The sequence below is a fragment of the Rattus norvegicus genome, chromosome 19, assembly GCF_036323735.1.
Source record: "Rattus norvegicus strain BN/NHsdMcwi chromosome 19, GRCr8, whole genome shotgun sequence".
NCBI classification, from domain to species: Eukaryota; Metazoa; Chordata; class Mammalia; order Rodentia; family Muridae; genus Rattus; species Rattus norvegicus.
The window spans coordinates 23,739,442-23,763,832 of NC_086037.1; the positions used below are offsets into that span (position 1 = coordinate 23,739,442).

At 43.6% G+C, this 24,391-nt stretch overlaps 2 protein-coding genes across 3 annotated transcripts in view; one reads left to right on the forward strand and one right to left on the reverse strand.

The window, feature by feature from the left end:
- LOC134483260 (disks large homolog 5-like) overlaps positions 1–24,391 on the reverse strand; it is a 664,485-nt gene that overhangs the window by 184,196 nt on the left and 455,898 nt on the right. The window lies entirely within an intron of this gene.
- Positions 17,067–24,391, forward strand: part of LOC134483259 (uncharacterized) — a 478,774-nt gene continuing 471,449 nt past the window's right edge. For both annotated transcript variants that reach the window (XM_063278545.1, XM_063278541.1), the window contains exon 1: positions 17,067–17,435. In XM_063278545.1, the coding sequence (XP_063134615.1) occupies positions 17,086–17,435 (350 nt within the window). In that variant the 5' untranslated portion in view covers positions 17,067–17,085. The remainder of the gene's footprint in view (positions 17,436–24,391) is intronic.

A 24,391-nucleotide genomic window follows, 5' to 3' on the forward strand; every position in this document is an offset into this window, starting at 1 on the left:
CAGCACAGAGTAGGAAAATGTAGGGGCTGAGGGTGACAAGCATGCAGGCCTGCTAGCAAGCTGCAGGCTGCACGTGGGCAGCGGTGCAGCTCAGGCCAAGTCAGCGTAAGAGGAGTTTCAAGGTGATGAGGCTGGCCGGGGTTGATGCTTTGACAACAAAACGATAATATAGAGTTAGTGTTTGTTTTTATGAGACTTTTGGCCCTGAGAAAAAAAAATAATAATTCCAGTTGCTGCCTTCAGTGACCAGACCTTCAACACTTGCTCACAGAAGGAGAGCGTTCATTAAGAGAAGTTCTTTAAGGGAGCCTGCCTTATCTGCTGGCCCTATTCCAAGAGAGGAGTTGATCTCCAACATTAAATCACCTTCCCTGTTAGTCATCACTGACATGGAGAGTGCCTTTGATCCTATCCCCTCAGCAGCCAGTTCCTGCCCCTGTGGCCAAAATGCCCCAGGTTGGGGGGCAGAGAAGCCCCTAAAATAGTTTCGAAAAGAATCTGCGACAAACTGTGAAGAACTTTGTTTTGCCAGTCAAAATTTAGAATTCAGGCTTTGGCTGTGGCCAAGGTCAGGATTAATGTTTTCTTTTCCATGGACCTTTAGCCCACTGAGACAGTTTGGTAAAGGGCTGCTACTGAGCTCCTGAAAGTCCCAGGTGAACTGGTTACAATTCTTTTGTCAGCCACTTGGTATCTAGCACCCAGGTCCTAACCATCTCTCCATCCTTTTGTTATTAGTTCTTAAGTCCAGAGAGATGGTCGGTAACAGATCAGCTCCCTCTGCTTGCCATTCTATTTCACAGACACAAAGCTTGTGCTTATTTTTACAATGGCCTTTTTGTCCCAAAAAGTCCTGGTTTAGCTGTGTGACTAAATGCTATTTGTCCTCTTCAGTGGACCTCTATTCTCAAGATTCTCTTCTTGTTTTCTCACCATCCCACGTGAGATGCTTGTTAGTAACTGTTACAGGTCTTCTTTACCACCAAGGAAAGATGGAATCCTGCTAGAGGCCAGAAAGAATGTTCCAGACATAGATGGAAGACCCTCACTCCTGACTGTTGACTTGAATACCCCTGAAGGTAGGGAGTGCTCCGGGTCTGCCACCAGGCTCCAAGGGTGGGTCTCTGAGGGGCTGGAAAATGCCCCACCAATCTGGCTAAGATAAGGAAAAGATATAAAGAGAGAAAGTTACAGAAATTTGAAGGGTTAAGCTAAGTTGCTGAGAGTTAGTGTAAGTTGCAGAGAAAGTAAAGTTGAAGTGTAGTAAGTGGACAGCATCTAATAGCTGTAGAGGAAGGTGCAGATATAAGAGAGAGACTGAGGAAGAGAAAGAGGAAAGAAGGTAAAAAGAGCAGGAAGCTAAGGAAGAAAAGAAGAAGCTAGAGAGCTAAAGAGAGATAAAAGACAAGAGAGAAATATATACTGGCCACAGTAGTTAGGGAACCTAAGAAGACAGTACCCGGCAACAGAAGAGAATTCCTAAGCTAAAGATCAGTGTGCCTATCGCAAGGAAAAAGGACACTGGGTCAGGAACTGCCCCAGGAAGAACAAGAGGGGCCTCTCCAGCAGCCCGGAAGGCAAGCCTCTTGGTCCTAGAGTGCTGGCTATGCGCTAAGATAGAAGGGAAGCTCGCCCAGCTGTTTTGTGAATATGGGGGCCCAACACTCTGTGCTCCTCCACCCAAATGGGCTAGTGTCCAGCAAAAGACCTTGAGTACAGGGGACTACCGGCAACAAATGATACTCATGGACTACCCGAAGAACGGTGGACCTTGGTGTGGGCCAGGTATCCCACTTGTTCCTTGTGATTCCAGACTGCCCCTACGAGCCTAAACCCTGCAACCCTGATCCCAGACCCCGACCTAGACACCCCCCTTCATGACTGTCAGCAGGAGCTCACTAAAGAGTGGCATAAAGATCGGACTGATCAGCCAGCAGAGGGGGTAGATGCCATCTGGTTCATAGATGGGAGCAGCTTCTTACAGAAGGAAAAAGATGGGCTGGGGCAGCAGTGGTAGATGGAAACAGAGTCATATGGGCTCAGGCCCTACCAGAAGGCACTTCTACTCAGAGAGTAGAGCTCGCTCCCCTCACCAAAGCCCTTGAACTGAGAAAAAGACTTAACATCTCTGTGGACAGCAGCAGAGGGGCCTGCTGACATCTGAGGGCAAGAAAAAAAGAGATTCTGGCTCTGTTAAGGGCCCTCCGTGACCCAGCCAGGCCGAGGAAGAGACTCTGGTACACCTCAACGAGAAAGAAGATCCTGCTACAAAAATAGGCAGAGGCCATGATAAAACAAATGCATCAATAGACTCACTTAGGGGTAAGCAAACTCATCCAGACGTTTTCAAAAACTAAATATTATGTTACAGGTCTCAAGTATCTCGTGGAACAGATAGTACAGTGATGTATACCATGCCAAAAGGTAACTGTTTTCAGAAAAGTTGACTCTGGTAGGAGGCTCCGTGGGGAACAACCTGGATCCTACTGAGAAGTGGACTTCACAGAGATAAAACCAGGAAAATATGGGTATAAATGTCTCCTAGTGTTTATAGATATCTTTTCAGGAATAGATAGAAGCTTTCACCACCAAACAAGAGACGGCCTCAATAGTCATCAAGAAGATACTAGAAGAAATCTTCTCCCGATTTGGAATGCCCAAGGTAATCTGGTCAGACAACAGCCCTACTTTCGTTGCCAAGGTAAGCCAGGGTGTGGCCAAGTATTTAGAGGTTGATTGAAAATTACGTTATATTTACAGACCTCAAAGTTCAGGACAGATAGAGAGAATAAATAAGACTCTAAAAGAAACCCTGACGAAATTGACCATGGAGACTGGCGTAGACTGGGTGACACTCCTTCCCTCTTGCTCTCTTCAGAGCAAGAAATACCCCTTCCAGATTCAGCTTTACCCCCTTTGAGATCTTATATGGGGCCTCAGCTCCCCTGACTGTATTAGATGATGTTACTGAACCAACATGTCATAGTAATAATGATTTGTATGCCAGGCTAAAAGACCTACAGGTGATATAGAAAGAAATCTGCTCACAGCTGACAGCAGCCTATGCCCCGGGGACCCCTGAGACATGTCATCAGTTCCAGGTTAGAGACTACAGCTACATACAATGACACGGAGCCCAGACACTCGAGCCTCGCTAGAAAGGACCGTACCTGGTGCTGCTGACCACCCTGACAGCCGTCAATTCTCAGCCCTCACCAGCAGCGTACTAGTTGTTGGGGCTGAGAGCTGGGACCTAGAGGGACACTCAGATCTTCAAAAAGCTCCCTAGACTTAAGTGACTGGGAGGTTGCTATAATGCTTACTTGAGGAGTGTGTTTTAGAAACAAGAATTTCATGTTTGCCTGTTTGCCTTGGGTTCCCTCGGAATAGGTGTAAGGATAGGCTTGATTTTTATTACAAATGATGTAACATTATATATGTTAGTACTCCTAACACTTCTTGGGACTGTGCCTCAGGGATCACAACCTATATAAGTTTAGAAGTTCTAAAAGACCTTGATTTATAGGTTCAGATAGTGTCCAGATTAGAATCCTGATGCTAAAGACTTAATAAGACACAAAAGAGAGTTGAGAATTATTTAAGGCTATCTAGGTGCTACAAGGACAGCACAAGGACATCTGCTGTTGCCCTACAATGCAAGGCTTATAGAGAATTCAGAACTGCCATTGACTCAGATATAAAAAGAGTAAAAAAGACTTTTTAGCTGACCTCCAAGAATACCTAACCTCCCTCTCAGAGGTAGTCCTTCAAAATAGGAAAAGATTAGACCTGATATTCCTTAAAGAAGGAGTCTGTGTGCTACACTAAAAGAAGAATGTTGTTTCTATGCAGATCAGACAGGAATAATAAGAGATACAGACTTTCAGTCATTCAAACTTTTGTGCTGAGACAACAGTATCAGATGGTGAAACAACAAAAAACAGAGGTACCTTAACCAAGTTGAGTGGAAGATTCCACTCAAGGACAAAAAGAAAATGGGGGAATGAAAGACCCCCTCCCAGAAAGGGAATTGTACAAGCCCAAGGCCCTCAACTATAGAAGTAAAAAGTAAGTTTTTAGATATGTGGGACAAGCTGACCCAACATTTAGACAAAATAGCCCAGAAAAGAAAACAAAATGCAGAAACTAGACTAAAATATGGGCATTGCTCCATGGGCCACCTGGCGGGGAAAAAGAAACAGTCCCTGACCACCCGGGAGACCCGACCACCATGTACTTTTTGCTAACTCATTGTTATGATTATAGCCAAAATAGGTAACATACACGTATGCCTCATTTACTCCACCAATCACATCCCTGTAACCATGCATCTGCTTCTGTAAGCCTGCTTCTGCTCCCCAAAATACTATAAAAAGCCCACCCTGGCTCTGCTAGGCGCGCCAGTCTTCCGAATTGACTGGGATGCCCACAGATACCTGTGTATCCTGATCAATAAAAATCCTCTTGCTGATTGCAGCCTGTGGACTCGGACTGGTCATTGGGCTTGAGGATCTCCCTCCTGAGGGAAGATTCTCTCTGAGAGTCTTACACTGAGTAGGCGGCTGAAGCAGGAGAATTGCCATAAGTCTGATGCCAGCATGAACTACACACATGTTCCAAGCCAAGCCAATCTCAGCTACAGATTGAGATTCTGTCTGAAAAATATGAAAGAGAAAGAAAACATAATTTCCTAGAGCAGTGTTTCTCAACCTTCCTATGGCCTCAACCCTTTAGAACAGTTCCTCATGCTGTGGTGATCCCAACTACAAAATTATTTTGTCGCTACTTCACAACTGTAAATTTGCTACTGTAATGAATCTTTATTGTAGTGTAAACTGTCTGATAGGAGACCCTGTGTGGGTCACGACCCACAGGCTGAGGGCCTTTGCCCTAGAGGCGGTCTTGGCCTAGTTTATATAGTTCATATTATAATGTGCTCTCTCAGCGTTTGAAGGTCAAGTATATTCACTTGTAACATCACAACTTAGAAATTCAGCTGAGCAGGTGACTGGTACCGTGTGACATCCCCCAGAATAGCTTTGCCATTTTGTTCCATGCCTGCCAGCCATTTCATATTGTTGCTGTAACACGCCTGCCGTCACTGACAAGGAGAAGGGACTTGGCTCAAGGACATGCTGACCACACACCTTGTTTTGTTCTGAATGTTCTGTATGTGGTTTGCTAATCTAGAGAAATTCTACACCTGAAGGAGTGGTTCCCTGAAGTGGACACAGGTGAAAGGCTAAGGCAGATGTGTGAAGGAACGTTTCACTGAAGCAGACACAGGTAAAAGGATGTTCTGCTAAAGCACGCATGTGAAAGGACACGTGATGAAGGGTTCTGCACTAAGGACAAACATGCATTGGTCTGCCTTGCATTCTGTAGTTGACCTGCATTTGTTGGGATTTCATAGAACCACACCAAAAACCTTCTGGTAGGCTGTGTGTTTCCTTGGGCTTGGGCTGATGGGCAGAGTGATGTCCGCTGAGACAGATACATGTGCTGACGCAGGACACATGCTGAGGCCCGGCCCATGGAGGACACGGGATATTGAGAGGGAGTTTGGGTGGAGGCTGAGCTTGGCTTGCGTAGCTTGTTGGTCTGGGGTCTCTGCTGATCTCTGCTCACCTGAGAGCTGCTCTTACTGACTGTGTAGCATCTTGGCTGCTCTTTGTTGCACTTGGACAGCCCTCAGGACCAGGCTCTCCTCTCCCTTAACCATGGCTGCTGTCCTCTTCCTCTCTCCTCTCCATCACACATGTTCTTCCTTTATTCTCTGGCAGCTTCTTCCTCCTTATTCCCTCCTCATGATCCTCTCTAGCAAAGCCCTCAAAGCTCACCTCCCCCATCTCTCTGCTGTGCAGCTGTTGGCTGTTGGCTTCTTTATAATCACAGTTAACTGGGAGCAGGGTCAGGTTTTTTTGGATTAACCAGTTTTGAGTTCTCCAAATTAGCAGTAAAATACAAACAGAAGTAGGCCAATCCACCACAGGGATTTCTTTTGCTTTGTTATGTTTTAATTTTTCTTTTACCCTTTACTTTATTTTATTTTTGGCTATTTTTAATCATTTGTTATTTTATTTATGTATATTTCAAACGTTGTCCCACTTTCCACACTCCCCTCATCATATCTTACATCCCATTTCTGGTCAGCTTTGCCTATGTGACAGTGCTCCCCCACCCACGCATATCCATTCCCACCTCACACCTCTAGGACCTCCTTTTGGTAGGCAATAGGCCTCAGGGTAGTCAATGGCCTCCCACCACATGATGCCACTTAAGTCAGTCCTCTTCTACACAGTTACCTAGAACCATAGAGCCATCCTTGCATATACTTTGGCTGGCAGTTTGGTCCCTAGGAGCTGCGGGTCTGGTGACAGAGGATCTGGTTAGATATTAAAGACAAATGGTCACTGCTTTCTCCTCTTTTTCTGGTTATAGGTGAAATCATGTTTGTTTGCTTCCCTTTTTTGAAATTATTGAGTTGATTAATTTCTTGGTTTTTCTTGTGTATAGTTTAGCTCATTTTCTTGGGGTTTTCCTCGTATTTTCCTCTGTTGTGCTCTCTTAAAGAAAAATGTTGTTTAAATTTGGTTTTGTTGTGAAATATCTTGGTTTCTCCATTTATGGTGACTGAGAATTATGCTGGGTATAGGACCCTGGGTCTGCATTCCATCTGCCCAAATTTTTCTGGCTTTTGGAGTCTCTGTTGAGAAGTCTGGTGTATTTCAGATAGGTCTGAATTATTTATTACTGGTTATTTATACCTTACCCCTGTTAAAGTTCTTTCTTTGATCTGCGCATTTAGTGTTTTAATTATTATGTGAATGGCAGTGTTTTTTCTGGTACAATTCATTTAGCCTTCTGTAGGCCTCTTGTACAGTTATGGCATTTTCTTCCTTACCTTACGGAAGTTTTCTGCTATAATTTGTTGAAGATGTTTAATGGACCTATGAACTGGAAATCTTAATTCTGTTCTATATCTATTACCCTTAGATTTGGACTTTTAATTGTGTCCTGAAATTCATGGATGTTTTGGATTCAATAAACCATACATGTTTATCTGAGATGGGTGTTTTGTGTTTTGTGGAGTGACCTCCTTGATGCCAACTCTTCCATTTAGTAGCAGGTTGGATAATGAGACATGGTCAGGAATGGTGACTTCTTGACATAAACTATATGAAAATAGGTAGGTTAATTTATGTGTGTTAAGTATCAGTAGTCTCCTGGGTGGTTTTGGTTCCCAGTTGGCCATGTGCAACCGTTTCAAAAGCCCAGGTTTGATGTTCCTTGGGTTTCCTATGATGATGAACTCAGATATGACAAATATCAACAGAATCCTCGTCAAAGAACTTAATTTATATAATAGACCGAAATTACTAACTATGTTACAAAATATTTGATCACACTGTGATCTCCAAGAATGTATTATTTACTGATAAACTATTGTGTGGTATAGCATCGCCATGGCACAGGCATTTAACACAAGGGTTGTTTGTTTGATGTAAACATGGACTTTACTTTGGTAAGGCTAACCTACCACACACCTTTATTGCAAAGTTAAAACTGCACTTAGGTTCAGAGATGGTCAAGGCACAACTTGAAAGGAAATGAAGATGACTAAACCAATGGAAAGTCTTTGAGTTGAAGGATTTTTAGAAAGTGTGCAGAGGGAAGAAGAATGCTCTTCTGGGAGGTCAGTGAATTAGGAAGGACAGTTGGGAGTTCACTTCTGTATCTGGCTCCTGAAACTTCATTGGTAAAAATTAATGTCTGGAATTTTGTGTTGTAAAACAACACATTGGCTCTGCAGCTTTTGGCAAGGGCCATGGACAGAGAGATCACAGCAGCTGGGGACAATCTGAAAGGAAATCAGGTTTTCTTAAGTCACCTGAGAAGTCCTCACGGAGAGAGGAATGAATGGGCAGCACCATAATAGAAGGCCTTAGGATCGCGTACTGAGCTACTCTAGATGCCTTGAAAATAGAAGCCGAGAATGAAAAACTAAATGACGTCACAGGAAGTAGCTCAATCCTCACTGTGATCATTTCATGTTGTAATTTATACTGGATTCTTTTTTAAAAAAATTAAAAAAGAGTCTTCTGTTTTAATGTGAGGCTGTCTTAGAATCACAAAATGCTTACACCTGTATGGCGCCCGGCATCTAACACTATCGGGCTCGAGATTCTACTTTTAAATGCATCCCCATCGACAGCTTCCATTTAACCAGCAGGGTCCATGCCAGGCAGACACTGAGCAGGTTGTATGTTCTGTTAATCTCCACAACAACCCAATTCAGCAGAAACACGTCCATTTTACAGGTGAAGAAACCACAGCTCAAAGCAAATGAGTATCAGGGTCCCCTCAGTCTCACTGGCTGTCACTCAGACCCACATCCTTCTCTGTACAGGGAAGCCATGGGCCTGATGTGGCTGTGCAAGCTGACTCTGCTGAGATGATCAATGCTATTCTTGACCCTGGGAGAATTTAAGACAAGGTGACCCACAGACTCCTGGGATAGATTCTGCCTCTGGGTTCTAGGGTGGAACACAGTATCACTTGCCATGGGTCTCTACTCATCTGAGGAGTCTGCTCCCATCTGTCAGCTTCTATGGCAGTGGTTCAAATCCCTCCTAATGATGTAACCCTTTAATACAGATCTTCATGCTGTGGTGACCCCCATCACAAAATTATTTCATTGCTACTTCATAACTAATATTGCTACTCTTTTATGTCATAGCATGCTAAGTATCTGATATGCAATGTATCTGACATACACTCTCCTAGAAGGGGTCACAACACACAGGTTGAGCAACATTACTCAATAAACTTTTTCTTTTTCTTTTTTAAAGAGAGGCCTTCGTCTCAGAAGGACCTGGAGCAGTTATAAGAGCAGAGATGCCCTGTGGTAGTGACAAGTTTTAGCAGGCTCAAAGCTGCTTGCCTTAATGACAACAGATATTCCTGGCTAAAGGCACCACCACAAATCACTCTCCCCAGGATATTTCTTACCTCAGTTTTCCTCCATTACAAAGTCTATCTCCTTGGACGTGTCTGTCCAGGCAGCCAGTCCCTGTAGTGTCTGATACAGACAGAATGCTAAGGGCAAGAATGCTTTCCCTCTGTTGCACAGTCACTTCTACAGTAGTAAGTTCAAATCCTGGAGTGTAAATATGTGTCTCACATAGTGTGTGAGACTTGAAATGTCATCCGTTTGAGTTGACAAAAACCAACTCTCACTTCAGATTTACATCTGACCAACAATTATTTTCACGAGAACACAGAAGCTCGCCAGACCTACAGAGTCAGATCCCCTCCCTGCCTGGGATGATCCCACCCAGGTTAGACTTCAGCTTCACTTATCAGCTGTTATCAGAAAAGTGTTATCTTAAGATTCTGCAGTCCACGGTCTGGACAAAAGTTGTTAAATGGCTAGTATGGGAGTTTTCTCCAGTTTAAAATCATTCTGGTCTCTTCTCTCCCCTGGACTGCCCTCTGTTCTCTCAGGTCTGTTGGTCCTGGAAAGACCTGGGTTCACCTCAAGGCCTGGGCTGTGCAGGAAGACCTTTTGTTGTGGAAATGAGCATGGATCAAGGATGTAGCCCCACTCTGGACAATTAAGCTCCAGAAAATCTTCCCCAATCACAGAACTGGGTCATGTGGGAGCCTACACTCTTTAAAGGGGAGAGCTGGTTGCTTTCTCCTGGAAGAAGCACTTGGGGGTTGACTGTCACTTCTGAACCTTCTGTTCTAAGTCACTTCTCAGAAGGGGCACTTTGCTCTGACTTCTCCATGGGACTCACACAGCACTGGGGCCAGAGGATCCTCTGGTGTTGCAGTTCTGAGCTGGGAGGGGGAGCTAGCACACTGACATGGAGAAGCCTGTTTTCACAGCTGATCTAGATCTGAGGAACAGGTGCTTTTAAAGAAGCATGTGAAAGTATCTCCTGCAGGAGGGCTCACTATGCAGGGAAAGTCACACAGGACAGCGAAAAGTGGCTTCCCAACTTCTACTGGGCAAGAACCAGGGAGGGTATTGGATGGATGATCAGAGAGTTTGAGAAAGGCCTGCGTCTCTCTGAATGTCCTCCCTCAATCATAAGTGCCCCCACTGCCCCAGGTACACACCTGAGGGTCAGCAAAGCCTGCCACCTGCTGGGGTCCCTCAAACTAAGCAGTGAGTGTAGAACTGTGCAAAACACATCTGGGGATGGGGAGACACAAGTGTCAGCTGGGCCTGTCCTCACTGCCTTTAGACTCTAATGGCAGGGCCGGTGCAGGGAATGGCTACTCCAGATCTCAAATGTCTTGGGCTGAAGAAGTAGGAGATGTCAGGGTCAGGGTCAGGGTCAGGGGCCAGGGCCAGGGCTGGGGACAGGTCAGGGTCAGGGTCAGGGTCAGGGTCAGGCAGAGTCAGGCAGAACAAATTCAAGCCCCTGCCAGCAGGCTGATAGGCTATGGGCATGAAGAAGTGCTGTGGTAGAGAGTGCCCTTGTTCTCTCTGGTGGGGCAAGTAACCAAGGTGGGATGGGAAAAGTTGGGGAACTCACAGCTGCTTGTCCTCCAGCTGCAACTGCCAGTGCTTGGCTAGCAAGAAGCCAAAGAGACTCCAGGGATCTCCTGATTTCCGGATATCATTTTCCTCACGGGTATCTAGGTTGAAGGCTGTGCTCAGCCTTGCCACAAGGCCACTGGACAAGTAGAGCAAGCACAACTGGCCTAAGACCTCCATGGACACATGTTGGGACCCAGGTCAAGTGGCCACAGAGGGGCACCAGGCAGCCTGGCTCCAGCCCCTAGCCCATGTGCACCCAGGCCACAGCAGTTCTGCTAGTCCCTCCTGCCATGAGCGACACCACCTGGCAGGCTTGCACTCTCTGTCAGGAGCTTTCCCACAAACACAGCTAGCAGCCACTTAATGACCCTCTTTATTCTTGTTAACCATAATGGCTAGTTATGAAGTCTCATTGGGAAAGTGTATTGATAAGATGAAAGCCTTAGAAGAAAACTAGAAAGACTTATAAAAATAAGTAAGATGCTGGAGGATGATCCTGACCCACACTGAGCAGTGGAGACACCAGAGCCCTGTAGGAATGCCTGGCAACCTAACACATTGAGCACGCACAGCTCAGTAAGTTCCCTGTGAACACACATCTCCTGAGATCTCTCTATTTAATTGGAGGTGATCCTGTCCACCTAACACAGCACATCATGTGGAATAACAAAAGCCACCTGCAGCAGCTGTGGTGATGACTCACAGGTTAGAGCATCGGCTGTTCTCTCAGAGGAACCACGTGGTCCCTAACAATAATATACAACGGGGAATGGGATTCTTTCCTTTGGACTATGAGGGAAATTCACCCAGGACAGGCCACAGACAGACTGTAGAAAAAAAGACCCATTGACATAAATGATAAAACTAAGTCTAATCTACATCAATAAAAACACAGCATACTTCTGGTCAAGGACAAGAGCATCTGTCAAAACCTGTTTCCCAACAAGACTTTGAAGGTCAGTATTTCTGGGGTTAATATTGATGCTGTATTGCAAGAAAAGCTGAAGCACATGGTTCTCCATTAGGATGACTTCTGTATTCCATTGTGAATGTTGTCAATTTTCTGCGGCAATTTTTCTGTATATTACTCAATATGTGGTGCATAGGGTCAATAATTGCTGGGGACAACATAGATGACAGGGACTCCCAGCAGCAGGCCAGGATGGAGACATCTCAGCAGCCCACAGCAGCTCTTTGTAAAGACTGGTTGTTCCCATTTCTCCTAACCTTAGCCCTGGACAATGGCTGTATAGATTTCATTTCTGCGTGGCTGCCTTTCAGACGGCCTTGGTGTGCTCAATTATTCTATTATATCTGACTTTCCTACTTCCTTCTCCTTCTGCTCTGGTGAATTCTGTGAAACTAGATGTTGCTTGATGTTATGATTCTTAAACAATTGGAAATTGAGACATAGGAGCACAGCACAGCACAGCCCCGATGGCCCAGGTGCATGCTATGTGTTCTTGTTTTGGAAACAATGTAATAACTGCACAATAGATTCCAGATTAATGCTTGACTTGCAAAGAAACTTTAAAGTAATTATCAGAAAATGAATTAGAGCCAGCATTAGGACCCTAAGAGAGGAAAAAGTTATTGCATTAGGAATTAAGTTTTATATAACATTTGATAGTGGTTCCTGCATAAAAAAGTATAGAATATATAAAATTATATACTAGTCAAAATACGGGGACTCGTACAAGAGTCTTTGTGTGCAAGGAAGAGAAAGCTAGCGGAACCACTGAGTTAAGGGTTAACTTGATACTTTCTGGTCACCGCCTGGCATCTTTGCTTATGTCATTTATCATTAGAGCTTCCCAGGAAAATGCAAGTAGCTGACCTTGGAGCTTTGAGCTCTGAAGTATAATAAGTTAAAAGTTAAAGTTTAAAAAATAATAAGTTTACAATTATTATTATTTTGGCCACAGGCCTGGGAATAGGGGAAGCTTGAAACTTTGGGCAACAATTGTAATTCTTAGTTCTTTGTGGGATGTAGTTATTCTTTTGAATTTGATTTGGCAATGATTATACAATGTCTTTTTTCTACCTACTTTTGGATTATTAATAAAAGACTGAAGCAAGTGAAAGGCTGGAGAGCATGAGAAGAGAGAATGTGAGGAGTGTATGAAGATTGTGTGTGTGAGTGAAAGGAGAGTGCATGTGGTGTGTGTGAGATATGTGTGAGGTGTGTATGAAGAGTGTGTGTGAGAATGAAAGGGTAATAAAACAAAGGTGTACATGAGTGTGGGAGTTTGAGAAAAGAAAACCACAATAGAAAAAGCAGAGTGCACAAGAGAATGCAGTCTGTGCAGCCCCAAGCTGAGAGAGAGAGAGAAAGAGAGAGAGAGAGAGAGAGAGAGAGAGAGAGAGAGAGAGAGTTCGTTCAAGCCTTGAAATTGCCTGTCAGTTTGTACCCAAAGAGTAGTCTGTATATTTATTAAGCACCTTCCAGATATCCCTGCCTTCAGTTGAGAACCCGGATCCTGTGTCAAGGCTAGACCCCGGCAGTAAGTTGCGCCCAACTCGTGGGACTCAGAATTGGAAGAATTGTGTAAGCCCCAAACCCCTTTCCTGATGTTTTCGATCTGGAAAGGACCATATGTGAGAGCCACGGTCCCCTCGGCCAAAGAGGAGTGCTGAGAAAGAATAGGTATGAAGTGATAGTGTGATAGTTTTATAGTTTTATTATGGGCAAACTGAATCCAGTGAGAGATCTATGTATGAAAAGATTCTTCATAAGATATTGCTTAAAAAGAGAATTCACTTTGAAAAACAGTAGCTCTCTGATTGTCTCCTCTTCATTTGTTCTGTGAGCTTTTGGTTACCTGATAAAGGGACCTTGGATGAAGCAGCATGGGAAAGCATAGGAAAGGATATAAAAACCTGGATTCTGGAACATAAGGATGAGGAAGACGAAGGACAGGTTCCAGAGAAAGCGCTTATGTTCTGGTTTGTGGTGAAACAGGCACTTTCCCAGGCTGAGATAACAGACCTGCCCAGCTCATCAGCAGGGTCTGTTTGTAGTACAAACAGTGCTGTGAAGGAAGGAGTGCCTCTACTGTCCAAACAAACCGATAAGAAACAAACTGCTAAGTCATCAAAACCACCGCCTTCACAGTGTATTGTAGATTTAGTAGAGACTTCCTCAGACCCTGAGGAGGACGAGGAGGGAGAGCCTTTAGATCCTGGAGATGAATCTGAGAGAGGATGAGGCAGCTAAATATCATAATCCTGACTGGGCCCTCTTATGCCTAAGAAAAGGAGTAAGAAAAGAAGCCCCCCTCAGTCCCGTATTCTGCAAGCAGTGTAGAAGGCCAGGGAACAAGGGGAACATTTGATGCTATTTCCAACAGTAAGCATGGAGATCCAGAAATGGGAACTCATCTCCTTTAAACTTGTTAAGGAATGAAAAGAAAATACTTCTAAATATGGCCCTACTTCACCTTATGTCCTCTCCCTTGTGGAAAATCTGGTAGGCATTTGGCTCACTCCTGCAGACTGATTTATCCTGGCCAGGTCCTGTCTCACAGAGGGACAATTTCTCTTATTTAAAGCTAATTATGAGGATGAGGTTAGACTTCTTTTAGGTGGAAAAGTATCTCTGGGGTAATTGACTTAACTGGGGATAAGACAGTCTGGGCCACTGATCAAAGTGTCTAGGTGGATCTGTGGTCCCTTTGACAAGAAAAGATCCAGGCAGCTACTCAGCTTGTACAAGAACAACTGGATAACGGTCATATTTAACCCTCCACCAGGCCTTGGAATACACCTATCTTTGTGATTAAGAAAAAATCTGGCAAATGGAGATTGTTACAAGATGTAAGGAAGGGGAATGCAGCCATGGAGGCTAAGGGGCTCTGCAACCAGGACTGCCCTCTCCCACAGAGATTCCCGAAGGATGCTCTGCGTGTGTTATAGATTGCAAGATGTTTCTTTACTATCCCTTTGCATCCAGATGACAGGAAGCCTTTGCCTTTAGTTTACCCTCAACAAATTTACAAAGGCCTTACCAGAGGTTTCAGTGGAAAGTGCTCCCACAGGGAATGAAAAATAGTCCCACTTTGTGTCAAACATTTGTGGATATGGCTTTGTCTCCCACTCGTCAACAGTTTCCTGAGTTGTTGATTTTTCATTCTATGGATGATATTTTGATTGCTCATTCTTCCCTGACTTTGCTCAATCAAGCTTTGGATAACCTTATACAAAGTGTGCGTAAGTATGGGCTAATAGTGGCTCCTGAAAATTTTCAAAAGGATCCCCCATACAATTATTTGGGGAGAATTCTTTATTCTGATCCTATTTCACATGCAGTCTTAAGATTTAGGATGGATAAGTTGAAAACCTTAAATGATTTGCAAAAACTGCTAGGAGAAATCAACTGGATTAGACCTTATGTAAAAATTTCCATTGGCCAATTAAAGCCACTTTTTGATATTTTAAAGCGAGATCATTGTCCCAAATCTCTCTGAGTGTTAACTCAAGAGGGACAAAAGGCTCTGCAGGTGTTTGAGGAGGCCATCCAGGCACAACTCACTGTCAGAATTGATTTATATGAGGCCTGTGAATGTGTTATCCTGCATACTTCCCTAACACCCACCGGGGTTATCTGGCAAGAACAAGGACCTTCAGAATGGATCCATTTGCCTGCTCCCTCCCCACATTTTGATTCCTTATTATGATTTAGTAGCTCAGCTCATTATGGAGGGTAGAGAAGGATTAGGGGATATTGGGTAAAGATTTTGAATTGATTAGAATACCCTGCACCAACACTCAGGTTGAGTGGTTGCTAAATTTTTCTGGTTCCTTTGCATTAGCTTTTGTCTCCTTTAAGGGGCAAGTGTCATATCATCTTCCAAAAAATCCTCTGTTACATTTTCTGAATTGACAACAAGTTATATTTCCTTCTGCCTTCTCTATGGAGCCTTTAGATCAAGGAAAAATATTCTTTACCAATGGTTCTTCAAATGGAAAAGCCATTCGTTATTGTTTCTGAAACTGACACCAGGACCTCCTTTACCTCAGCTCAAAAGACAGAGTTATATGCAGTTATTGAAGTTTTTTCTCATTATTCCTCGATTCATTTTAACCTCTATCCTGACTCTCAAAATGTGTATAGACTCTTCCCTGTTATTGAGATAGCTGTGATCAACACAGACAAAACAACAATTAATTCCTTATTACAAAAATTATAACAATCGGTGCGTCAACGCTCGATTCCTTATTTTGTGGGACATACTCGGGCTCACACTAATCTTCCTGGACCTTTAGTCACAGGAAACTCATATGCAAATTTATTGACTCAGGGTTCGCTTTTAGATGATGTTAGTAGAGCAATCGCCTCCCATGGTATTCACCACCAAAATGCTCAGGCACTGAGATATCAATTTTCTTTGACTAGAGAGGCAGCTCGTCAGATTGTAAAACATTGTTCTGCTTGTCCTACAACACTTCCAGCTTCTCTGCCTGGAGTTAACCCTCAAGGATTCAAGCCTGGAATCCTACGGCAGATGGATGTAATTCATGTTTCATGTTTTGGAAATTTTTCCTTTGTTCAAGTTACTGTTGATACCTTTCTGGAGTTATTTTGGCCACAGCCAGGACGGGAGAAGCATTCAAGGATGTACAGCAGCATTTGTTTGCTTCTTTTGCATTTCTTGCCATCCTGCTGCATCTGAAAACTGATAATGGTCCTGCTTATCAATCTAAAGCCTTTGCAAATTTTTGTATTAAATTTGTTATTAGACACACTACTGGCATTCCATATGATCCTCAAGGGCAGGCAATTATTGAGAGATCTAACCAAATATTAAAGACACAAATGGCTAAGGTACAGGGAGGAGAATTAAAATATGTCTCCCCCACTCACTTATTATCATGCTCTTTTTGTAAGTAATTATTTGAATAACCAGATGTACATCTCTCCTGAGAGACACAGCCAGAATACAGCAAATACACAGGCGAATGCCAGCAGCAAACCACTGACTTGAGAATGGGACCCCGTTTGAAAGAATCAGAGAAAGGACCGAAAGAGCTGGAGGGGCTTGAGACCCCATATGAACAACAATGTCAACCAACCAGAGCTTCCAGGGACTAAGCCACTACCCAAAGACTGTACATGGACTGACCCTGGGCTCCAACCTCATAGGTAGCAATGAATAGCCTAGTAAGAGCACCAGTGGAAGGGAAGCCCTTGGTCCTGTCAAGGTTGGAGCTCCAGTGAACTGGATTCATCGGGGGAGGGCGGTAATGGGGGGAGGATGGGGAGGGGAACACCAATATAGAAGGGTAGGGGCAGGGGTTAGGGGAATGTTGGCCTGGAAATGAGAATGGGAATAACCTTTGAAATGTAAATGAGAAATACCCGGTTTAATTTAGATGGAAGAAAAAGAAGAAAAGGGAAAAAAAGATTCTCAAGGTAGATCTGCAACAGCGCCATTGCGATCCTAGGGAACATCACCATCCCTTAGATTTGCAGAAAGCTGTTTCATCTACGTGGAAGGGATCAGATGTTCTTCTCTCCTCCGCAAGGGGGCATGCATGTGTCTTTCCACAGGATGCCGAGTCACCAGTCTGGATTCCGGACCGCCTCATCAGATCATACAATCCCAGGGCAGAAAAGCAGAAAGTCTCCCCTCAACAACCGACAGCGAAAGATGAGAGCAGAGCGTGCCTCATTCCTGATGACGCCAGACAGCTCTGAGCAGCGCCTCACTTCTGCTTTCACCAGGCTTCAGCTGCATGGTCGCTCATCTACCACGCTGTTGCCAACTTGGGATCAGCTTCAAGAATTGGTCTCTGCTGCAAGAGATAGCGTGCTTCCTCTCCGACTCCCAGTTACTCCCTCCAATCTTCTCCTGCTATGCTTTCACTTCTCTTCACCCAGGTAATTATTTTTCTCTATGCTGCTGCCCAAGACTCCTACTGGGCTTATTTACCTGATCCTCCCTTGTTTCATGTGGCCCCTTGGGAATTTGGCCTTGTCAAGGTGAGGAGAAAGTAGTTCTTATTTCAAAGAACGAACTTTGACTTGCTACAACTATTCTGGAATTGCTGACTCCCTTCCCACATGCTTTACTGTTAAAAATGACATTAAAGGGTGTTTCTCTTTGGAGGAGAGAGAGTTAATTTCAGAGTCTCCAACTCCTCGAAAATATGCTTGTAGTGACGATTCCACCAGTCAGCGAGACATTCAGTTTCTAAAATTATTTTTACCTTTTAAAGGAGGCTTTCATTATTCTCCTCCATCTTCTTCAGGTCCTTTGCCTTCCCTTTTGTTTGCTTGTCAGAATGGCGAGGAGCTGATCTCTGTTTGGGAGAATAATGCTATTAATGGCTACCCTAAATGTTGGTCTTGCGGTTTTCTCTCCAAAGCTGCGTACTTTACTCCCTTTAGCCCTACAGCTCAAACTTTTAAACGTTTAGATTGGTCTGTTAGTAGTCCAGAACATGATTATCTATGCAATTGAAACAGTATAGGTTTACCAAAGGAGATGCTTCCTTACCGAACTCCCCTGCTAATGCCTGGTTTGCCCCTGGATGGGCTTCCCCTACCTTTCCCCCAATTTTTAATTCCCACTTGCTTCCTGTTCAGCCTGATCTATAGCGTCTTTGGCTGCTCCTCATAAAGTAACCCTTATTAGACCTCGTTCTGAGGTTAAGAGAGTTTCTGCTTCCGTTTTAGCCTGTGTGGCTGCTCCTTTCTCCTTTCTTTCCTCTGAAGAGCATGGCGGTTTTTCCCTTGTCAGGATGGTCATGGTGTTTATCATGTTACTTGCATAAATTGTCAATTATCTAATTGTCTTACTGTTACAAGGAAAAATGTTTTTGTCATAGTATGACAACCTCCTTATGTACTTTTGCCTGTCTATGTTAATGGGACATGGTTTTTTGATCCTGGCATAGAGGCCATTCATCATGCCTCCTCTGTACTTCGTAGAGGTAGGCGTTTTGTGGTTGCCTTAATTCTGGGTCTTACTGCTCTGATTGGTGTAATGTCTCCTTTTGCCTTATCTACTACTTCTTTGGTTAGAGAGGTCCACACTGCTCATCTAAGTTATCTAAGAATGTTAGTGTTGCTTTATTGATTCAAGGAAAGATACATGGAGGGTTTGAAGTCAGGGCGAATGCTCTAGAAGAGGCAGTTCTTTATATGGGACAAGAAATTCAAAATATTAAGGTTAGATTATTAGTACAGTCATTCTTTGTTTAGAAGGAGTGTGTTACTCCCCTGCCTTATAATGAGCCAGTCCCGCATGCCCATAGCTTATACACTGTCTGCTGGAGTGCGGAACACCCTGCCCTGCCCTGCCCCGCCCCGCCCTGCCCCGCCCCACCCCGCCCTGCCCTGCCCAAAGAGCAAGGGTTAGCCCTGCTCCTGCCAGTCCCGCGAGCCCATAGCTTATACACTGTCTGCTGGAGTGCGGCTTTGCTCTGCCCTGCCCTGCCGTGGTTTGCATTGCCCTGTGGGCTCTCACTTCTTTGGCCAAAGACTTTTGAGATTTGGGCTCACCAAGCCCTGCACTAGGCAACACCTAGAAGCCAGAGCCAAATGAACAGATGCCAGGCTTGGCCCTGGGGACTGGTGTCTCCCCCTCCCCTGAAGTGTTTTCCTCAGTTCACCACTCCAGGTTTACTTTGCAGGGACCCCTGTAGGTGGCAGGCTTGGCTGATCCTCACCTGTGAGCCTGGGATAGTGGTGGGATGTAGGGTTGCTGGAAGACTTTCAGGGAGATGCAGGCCTTTCATAAACTCCTCAACCATCCTGTGCCCTCCCTGGTTCGCTCGCCTCGTGGAAGTTGGGAAGCCACTTTTCCCTGTCCTGTGTGACTTTCCCTAAATAGTGAGCTCTCCTGCAGGAGATACTTTCACATGCTTCTTTAAAAGCACCTGTTCCTCAGATCTAGATCAGCTGTGAAAACAGGCTTCTTCAAGTCAGGGTGAGAGCTACCCCTCCCAGCTCAGAGCTGCAACACCATAGCATCCTCCAGCCCCAGTGCTGGATGGGTCCCATGGAGGAGTTAGAGCAAAGTGCCCCTTCTGCGAAGTGACTCAGAACAGAAGGCTCAGAAGTGACAGTCAACCCCCAAGTGCTTCTTCTAGGAGAAAGCAACCAGCTCTCCCTTTTAAACAGTTATTGCCTCACATATGACCCAGCTGTATGACTGGAGAAGATTTCCTGGAGTTTAGTTGCCCAGAGTGTAAGCATTTCATGATTCTAAGACAGCCTCAAATTAAAACCGAAGACTCTTACTTTAAAACTTTTAAAAAATGAATCAAGTATAAAATACCAATATGAAATAATCATAATCAGAATTGAGCTAATTCCTGTGAAGTCATTTAGTTTTTCATTTTCTGCTTCTATTTTCAAGGCATCTAGAGTAGAACTATCTGAGATCCTAAGGCCTTCTATTATGGTGCTACCCATTCATTCCTGTCTCCTTGAGGACTTCTCAGGTGACTTAAGAAAACCTGATTTCTTTTCAGATTGTCCCCAGCTGGTGTGATCTCTCTATCGATGGCCCTTGCCAAAAGCTGCAAAGGCAATGTGTTGTTTTACAACACAAAATTCCAGACATTAATTTACCAATAAAGTCTCAGGAGTCAGATGCTGTATTTAAGTGAAGCTCCCAACTGTCCTTCCTAATTCACTGTTCCCCCAGAAGAAGCGCACTGTAGCTCTCTCTGCACACTTTCTTAAAAATCCTACGACTGAAAGACTTTCCATTGCCCTACTTATCTTCATTTCCTATCAAGTTGTGCCTTGATCTGCTCTAGACCTAAGTGCCCTTTAGCTTTGCAGTAAAGGTGTGAGGTAGGTGAGCTGGACAGTAATAAAGTCCATGTTCACAGTAAACAAAGAGCTCTTGCATTAAATGTCTGTGCCCTGGCGATGCTATATCACACAATAATTTTTCATTAAATAATACATTCATGGAGATCATAGTGTGATCAAATATTTTGTAACATAACTTAGTAATGTTCTCTCTATTACATAAGTCAAGTACTATCCTGTGTATTCTGGCCTTTTTCTGTCATGTCTGTGTGCATCACCATGGGAATCCCAAGGAACATCAATCCTGGGCTTTTGAAACTGTTGTATAGGGCCAACCGGGGACCAAAACCACCCAGGAGACTACTGATACTTGACACACATAAAGTCACCTCCCTATTTTCATATACTTTATGGCAAGAGGTCACCATTGCTGACCATGTCTCATTATCGAACATGCTTCTAAATGGAAGAGTTGGGGTAAAGGAGGTCACCCCACAAAACACAAAACACCCATCTCAGATAAACATGTATGGTTTATTGAATCCAAACATACATGAATTTCAGGACACAATTAAAAGTCCTAACCTAAGGATAAGAGATATAGCAGAGAATTGAGATTTCCAGTTCATAGGTCCAGTAAACATCTTCAACAAATCATAGCAGAAAACTTCCATAAGGTAAAGAAATAAAAGGCCATAAAGGTACAACAAGCCTAGAGAACGCAAAATTAATTTAACCAGAAAAATTTCCTCCATTCACATAATAATTAAAACACTAAATGCACAGATAAAAGAAAGAATATTAAATGGGTAAAGTATAAATATCCAGCAACAAATGAATTCAGACCTATCTGAATTACACCAGACTTCTCAACAGAGACTCCAAAAGCCAGAAAAAATTGGGCAGATGTAATGCAGACCAAGGCTACTATAACCAGCATAATTCGCAATCACCATAAATGGAGAAACCAAGATATTTCACAACAAAACCAAATTTAAACAATATTTTTCTTTTAGAGAGCACAACAGAGGATAATAGGAGGAAAACTTCAAGACAATGAGCTAAACTGTACCCAAGAAAAACCAAGAAACTAATCATCTCTCAATAATTTCAAAAAAGAGAAGCACACAAACATAATTTCACCAATAACTAGAAAAAGAAGAGAAAGCAGCAATCATTGGTCTTTAATATCTAACCAGACCTTCTGTCACCAATCCCCCAGCTCCTAGGGAACAAACTGCCAGCCAAAGGATATACAAGGATGGGTCTATGGTTCTAGGTCACTGTGTAGAAGAGGAGTGACTTAAGTGGCATCCATGTGGTGGGAGGCCATTGACTATGCTGAGGCCTGTTGCCCCACCAAAAGGAGGTCCTAGAGGTGTGAGGTGGGAATGGATATGTGTGGGTGGGGGATACTGTCATATAGGCAAAGCTGAGCAGAAATGGGATGTAAGATTTGATGAGGGGAGTCTGGAAACTGGGACAACATTGGAAATATAAATAAATAAAATAACCAATTAATAATATATAGCCACAAATAAAATAAAAAGCAAAAAGGTAAAAGAATAATTACACCAAAATAAAACAAAAGAAATCCCTGTAGTGGATTGGCCTAATTCTTCTTGTGTTTAATGCTAATTTGTGGAACTCAAGACTGGCAAACCCCCAAAAGCTGACCCTGCTCCCAGTTAACTGTGATTATAAAGAAGCCAACAGCCAACAGCTGCACAGCAGAGAGATGTGGGAGGGGAGCTTTGAGGGCTTTGCTAGAGAGGATCATGAGGGAAGAAGGAGGAAGAAGCTGCCAGAGAATAAAGGAAGAACATGTGTGATGGAGAGGAGAGAGGAAGAGGACAGCAGCCATGGTTAAGGGAGAGGAGCGCCTGGTCCTGAGGGCTGTCCAAGGGGAACAAAGAGCAGCCAAGATGCTACACAGTCAGTAAGAGTTGAGTGTTATTGTTTGGAAAGTAGATCTGATACCATGGAGGGCAGGCAGCTGCCCAGCTACTGTGCTGACTAATGCACACTAAAAATAAATTTAACACAATATGTATAACCGGTAAGACAGCTCTGTAGAGGATCCTAAAAGGAATACTTTAGTTTGAAGGGAAGGATAAAATACTAGAGAAAACAGGAAATAATTTAATAAAACTACGACAGTCAATCAAAAGAAGCCAATAAAAACCACAAAAATTAACAAAATGACAAAATTTAATACATAGGTTTAAATAATATTTGCATGTCACTAAACTCAATTCCCCAGTGAACAGACATACATTTAGCCAGAAACAGGATCACCATCATGAGAGATGTAGAGGATAGAGTAGGGAAACAGACCTAAGACACAGGTCCCTATAGCAATTCTGTGCAGTTTCTCTGTCAATAAAAATCAGCAAGTTCTAGAGTTAAATGTCTGTGTTAGTGCTGACCTACACTGCCAGACATATATTTTCTTTTAAGTAAATAACAAATCTTGGGGCTTACAATGTAATCAAATATCCTGAAACATGAGTTTGCAGTGTTCCCTACATTTTTTAAATCAAGTACTTTGACTACCATTTTGGTTCTTTCTAATCCTGTCTGAGTGCATCATCAAGGGAATCCCAAGGGATATCAGAAATGGGTTCTTGAAGCTGTTGCACAGGGCCAGTATAGACCTAAGTACCACAGAGGAAACCTTGATTCTTGTCACAAGGGATCATTCACCATCCCTCTTGTCACATAACTTATGGCAAGATGTTACCTCTCCTGACCTTAGCTTCTTCTCTTAATGCTGCTGAAGGGAAGATTTGGTGTCAAGGGGTCTGGATTCAAACCACACCAACACTGAATTCATTTAAATAGGTGTAGTTCATTGAATGCACACACCAATACAGTTCAACCAGAGCAATAGCTCACAACTGTGTACTGGACATTTCTATGGCCCAGCTCATTGCAAGATCCACATGGGCTCACGCACAAGGGCTGTAAATGTTGATGTCTATGGGCCCTGACTCAGGGCATTTTACAAATAATTGTTCATATTTTCCTTGAATCTGATGGGTCCTATGGGAAGCTTATAGTTGGGGAACTTGTTAAGATTAACAAACCTCATAATATATAGAACATAACAGGGTATGTGACCAGCACCACACAGTTCAGTGTCAGATTATTTTGTTTTGTGTTAGCTTGTTTTCAGCATCCATGATGTGGAGGCGTATTACAGCACAATAGGAAAGAGCTGGCTGCTGTGTAACAAATTTGCTGCTGTTAAGGTAGGTGTGGGGGCAAGACCTCAGCAGGGAAGGAGATGATGTGTTTGATAATTGAAAGGAGCTGCCTCAGCTGTGTTTCTCTGCCTGCTCAGTGCCCATTCAACATCACTTGGTCCCTGAAGAGGAACTCAAGGTCTGCCCCCCTGCTGCCTGTGAGCCTGGAGTAGGCACAGAAAGGCATGGCCACAGTGCTGGTTTCCAATTCCTCAGTAATGCTGGATTTCCACTAACGTACTTGGATACACAAATACAGTGTGGTAAGTTACAATACATACTAATCATTTCTTACATAGGGCAGCAGTTGATTGACTACAACTAATTCTATTTAAAAGAGAAAGAAACCTGGCTCTTGTGGAAATATACAAAGAAATATCTACGATGCTGGGGAATGAATTCTGCCATGGACTGAACTCAGAATGGGGGGGGGGGGTTGGAAGAAAGATGCATGGTTAAATAGCCCACCAGGTTTAAATTGTGTCAGCTTGATTTAATCTAAGGACAAAAAGGGGAGTATCTCTGATGGCTTTCTTTTTAACCCTTGAAAGGATCCCTGGGGACTGGCCTCAGTACTTCATACTTCTTGCTGGGGCAACAATGCTCAAGGAAGCTTGAGACTGTCATAGGCACAGTATTATGCTAGATATACAGAGTAGATAATACTAAGATGTTCAGATGGTGATATCCATTTATATATACTCTTAATGTGGACCTAAGGAAAGAGAGATCAAGGTCCTTACAATAGAAAGATCAGTTCCATTTTTTTCTACCATTCCAAACTGAACGGCTGGTAGGGAGAGAATTTTAGATAATTGA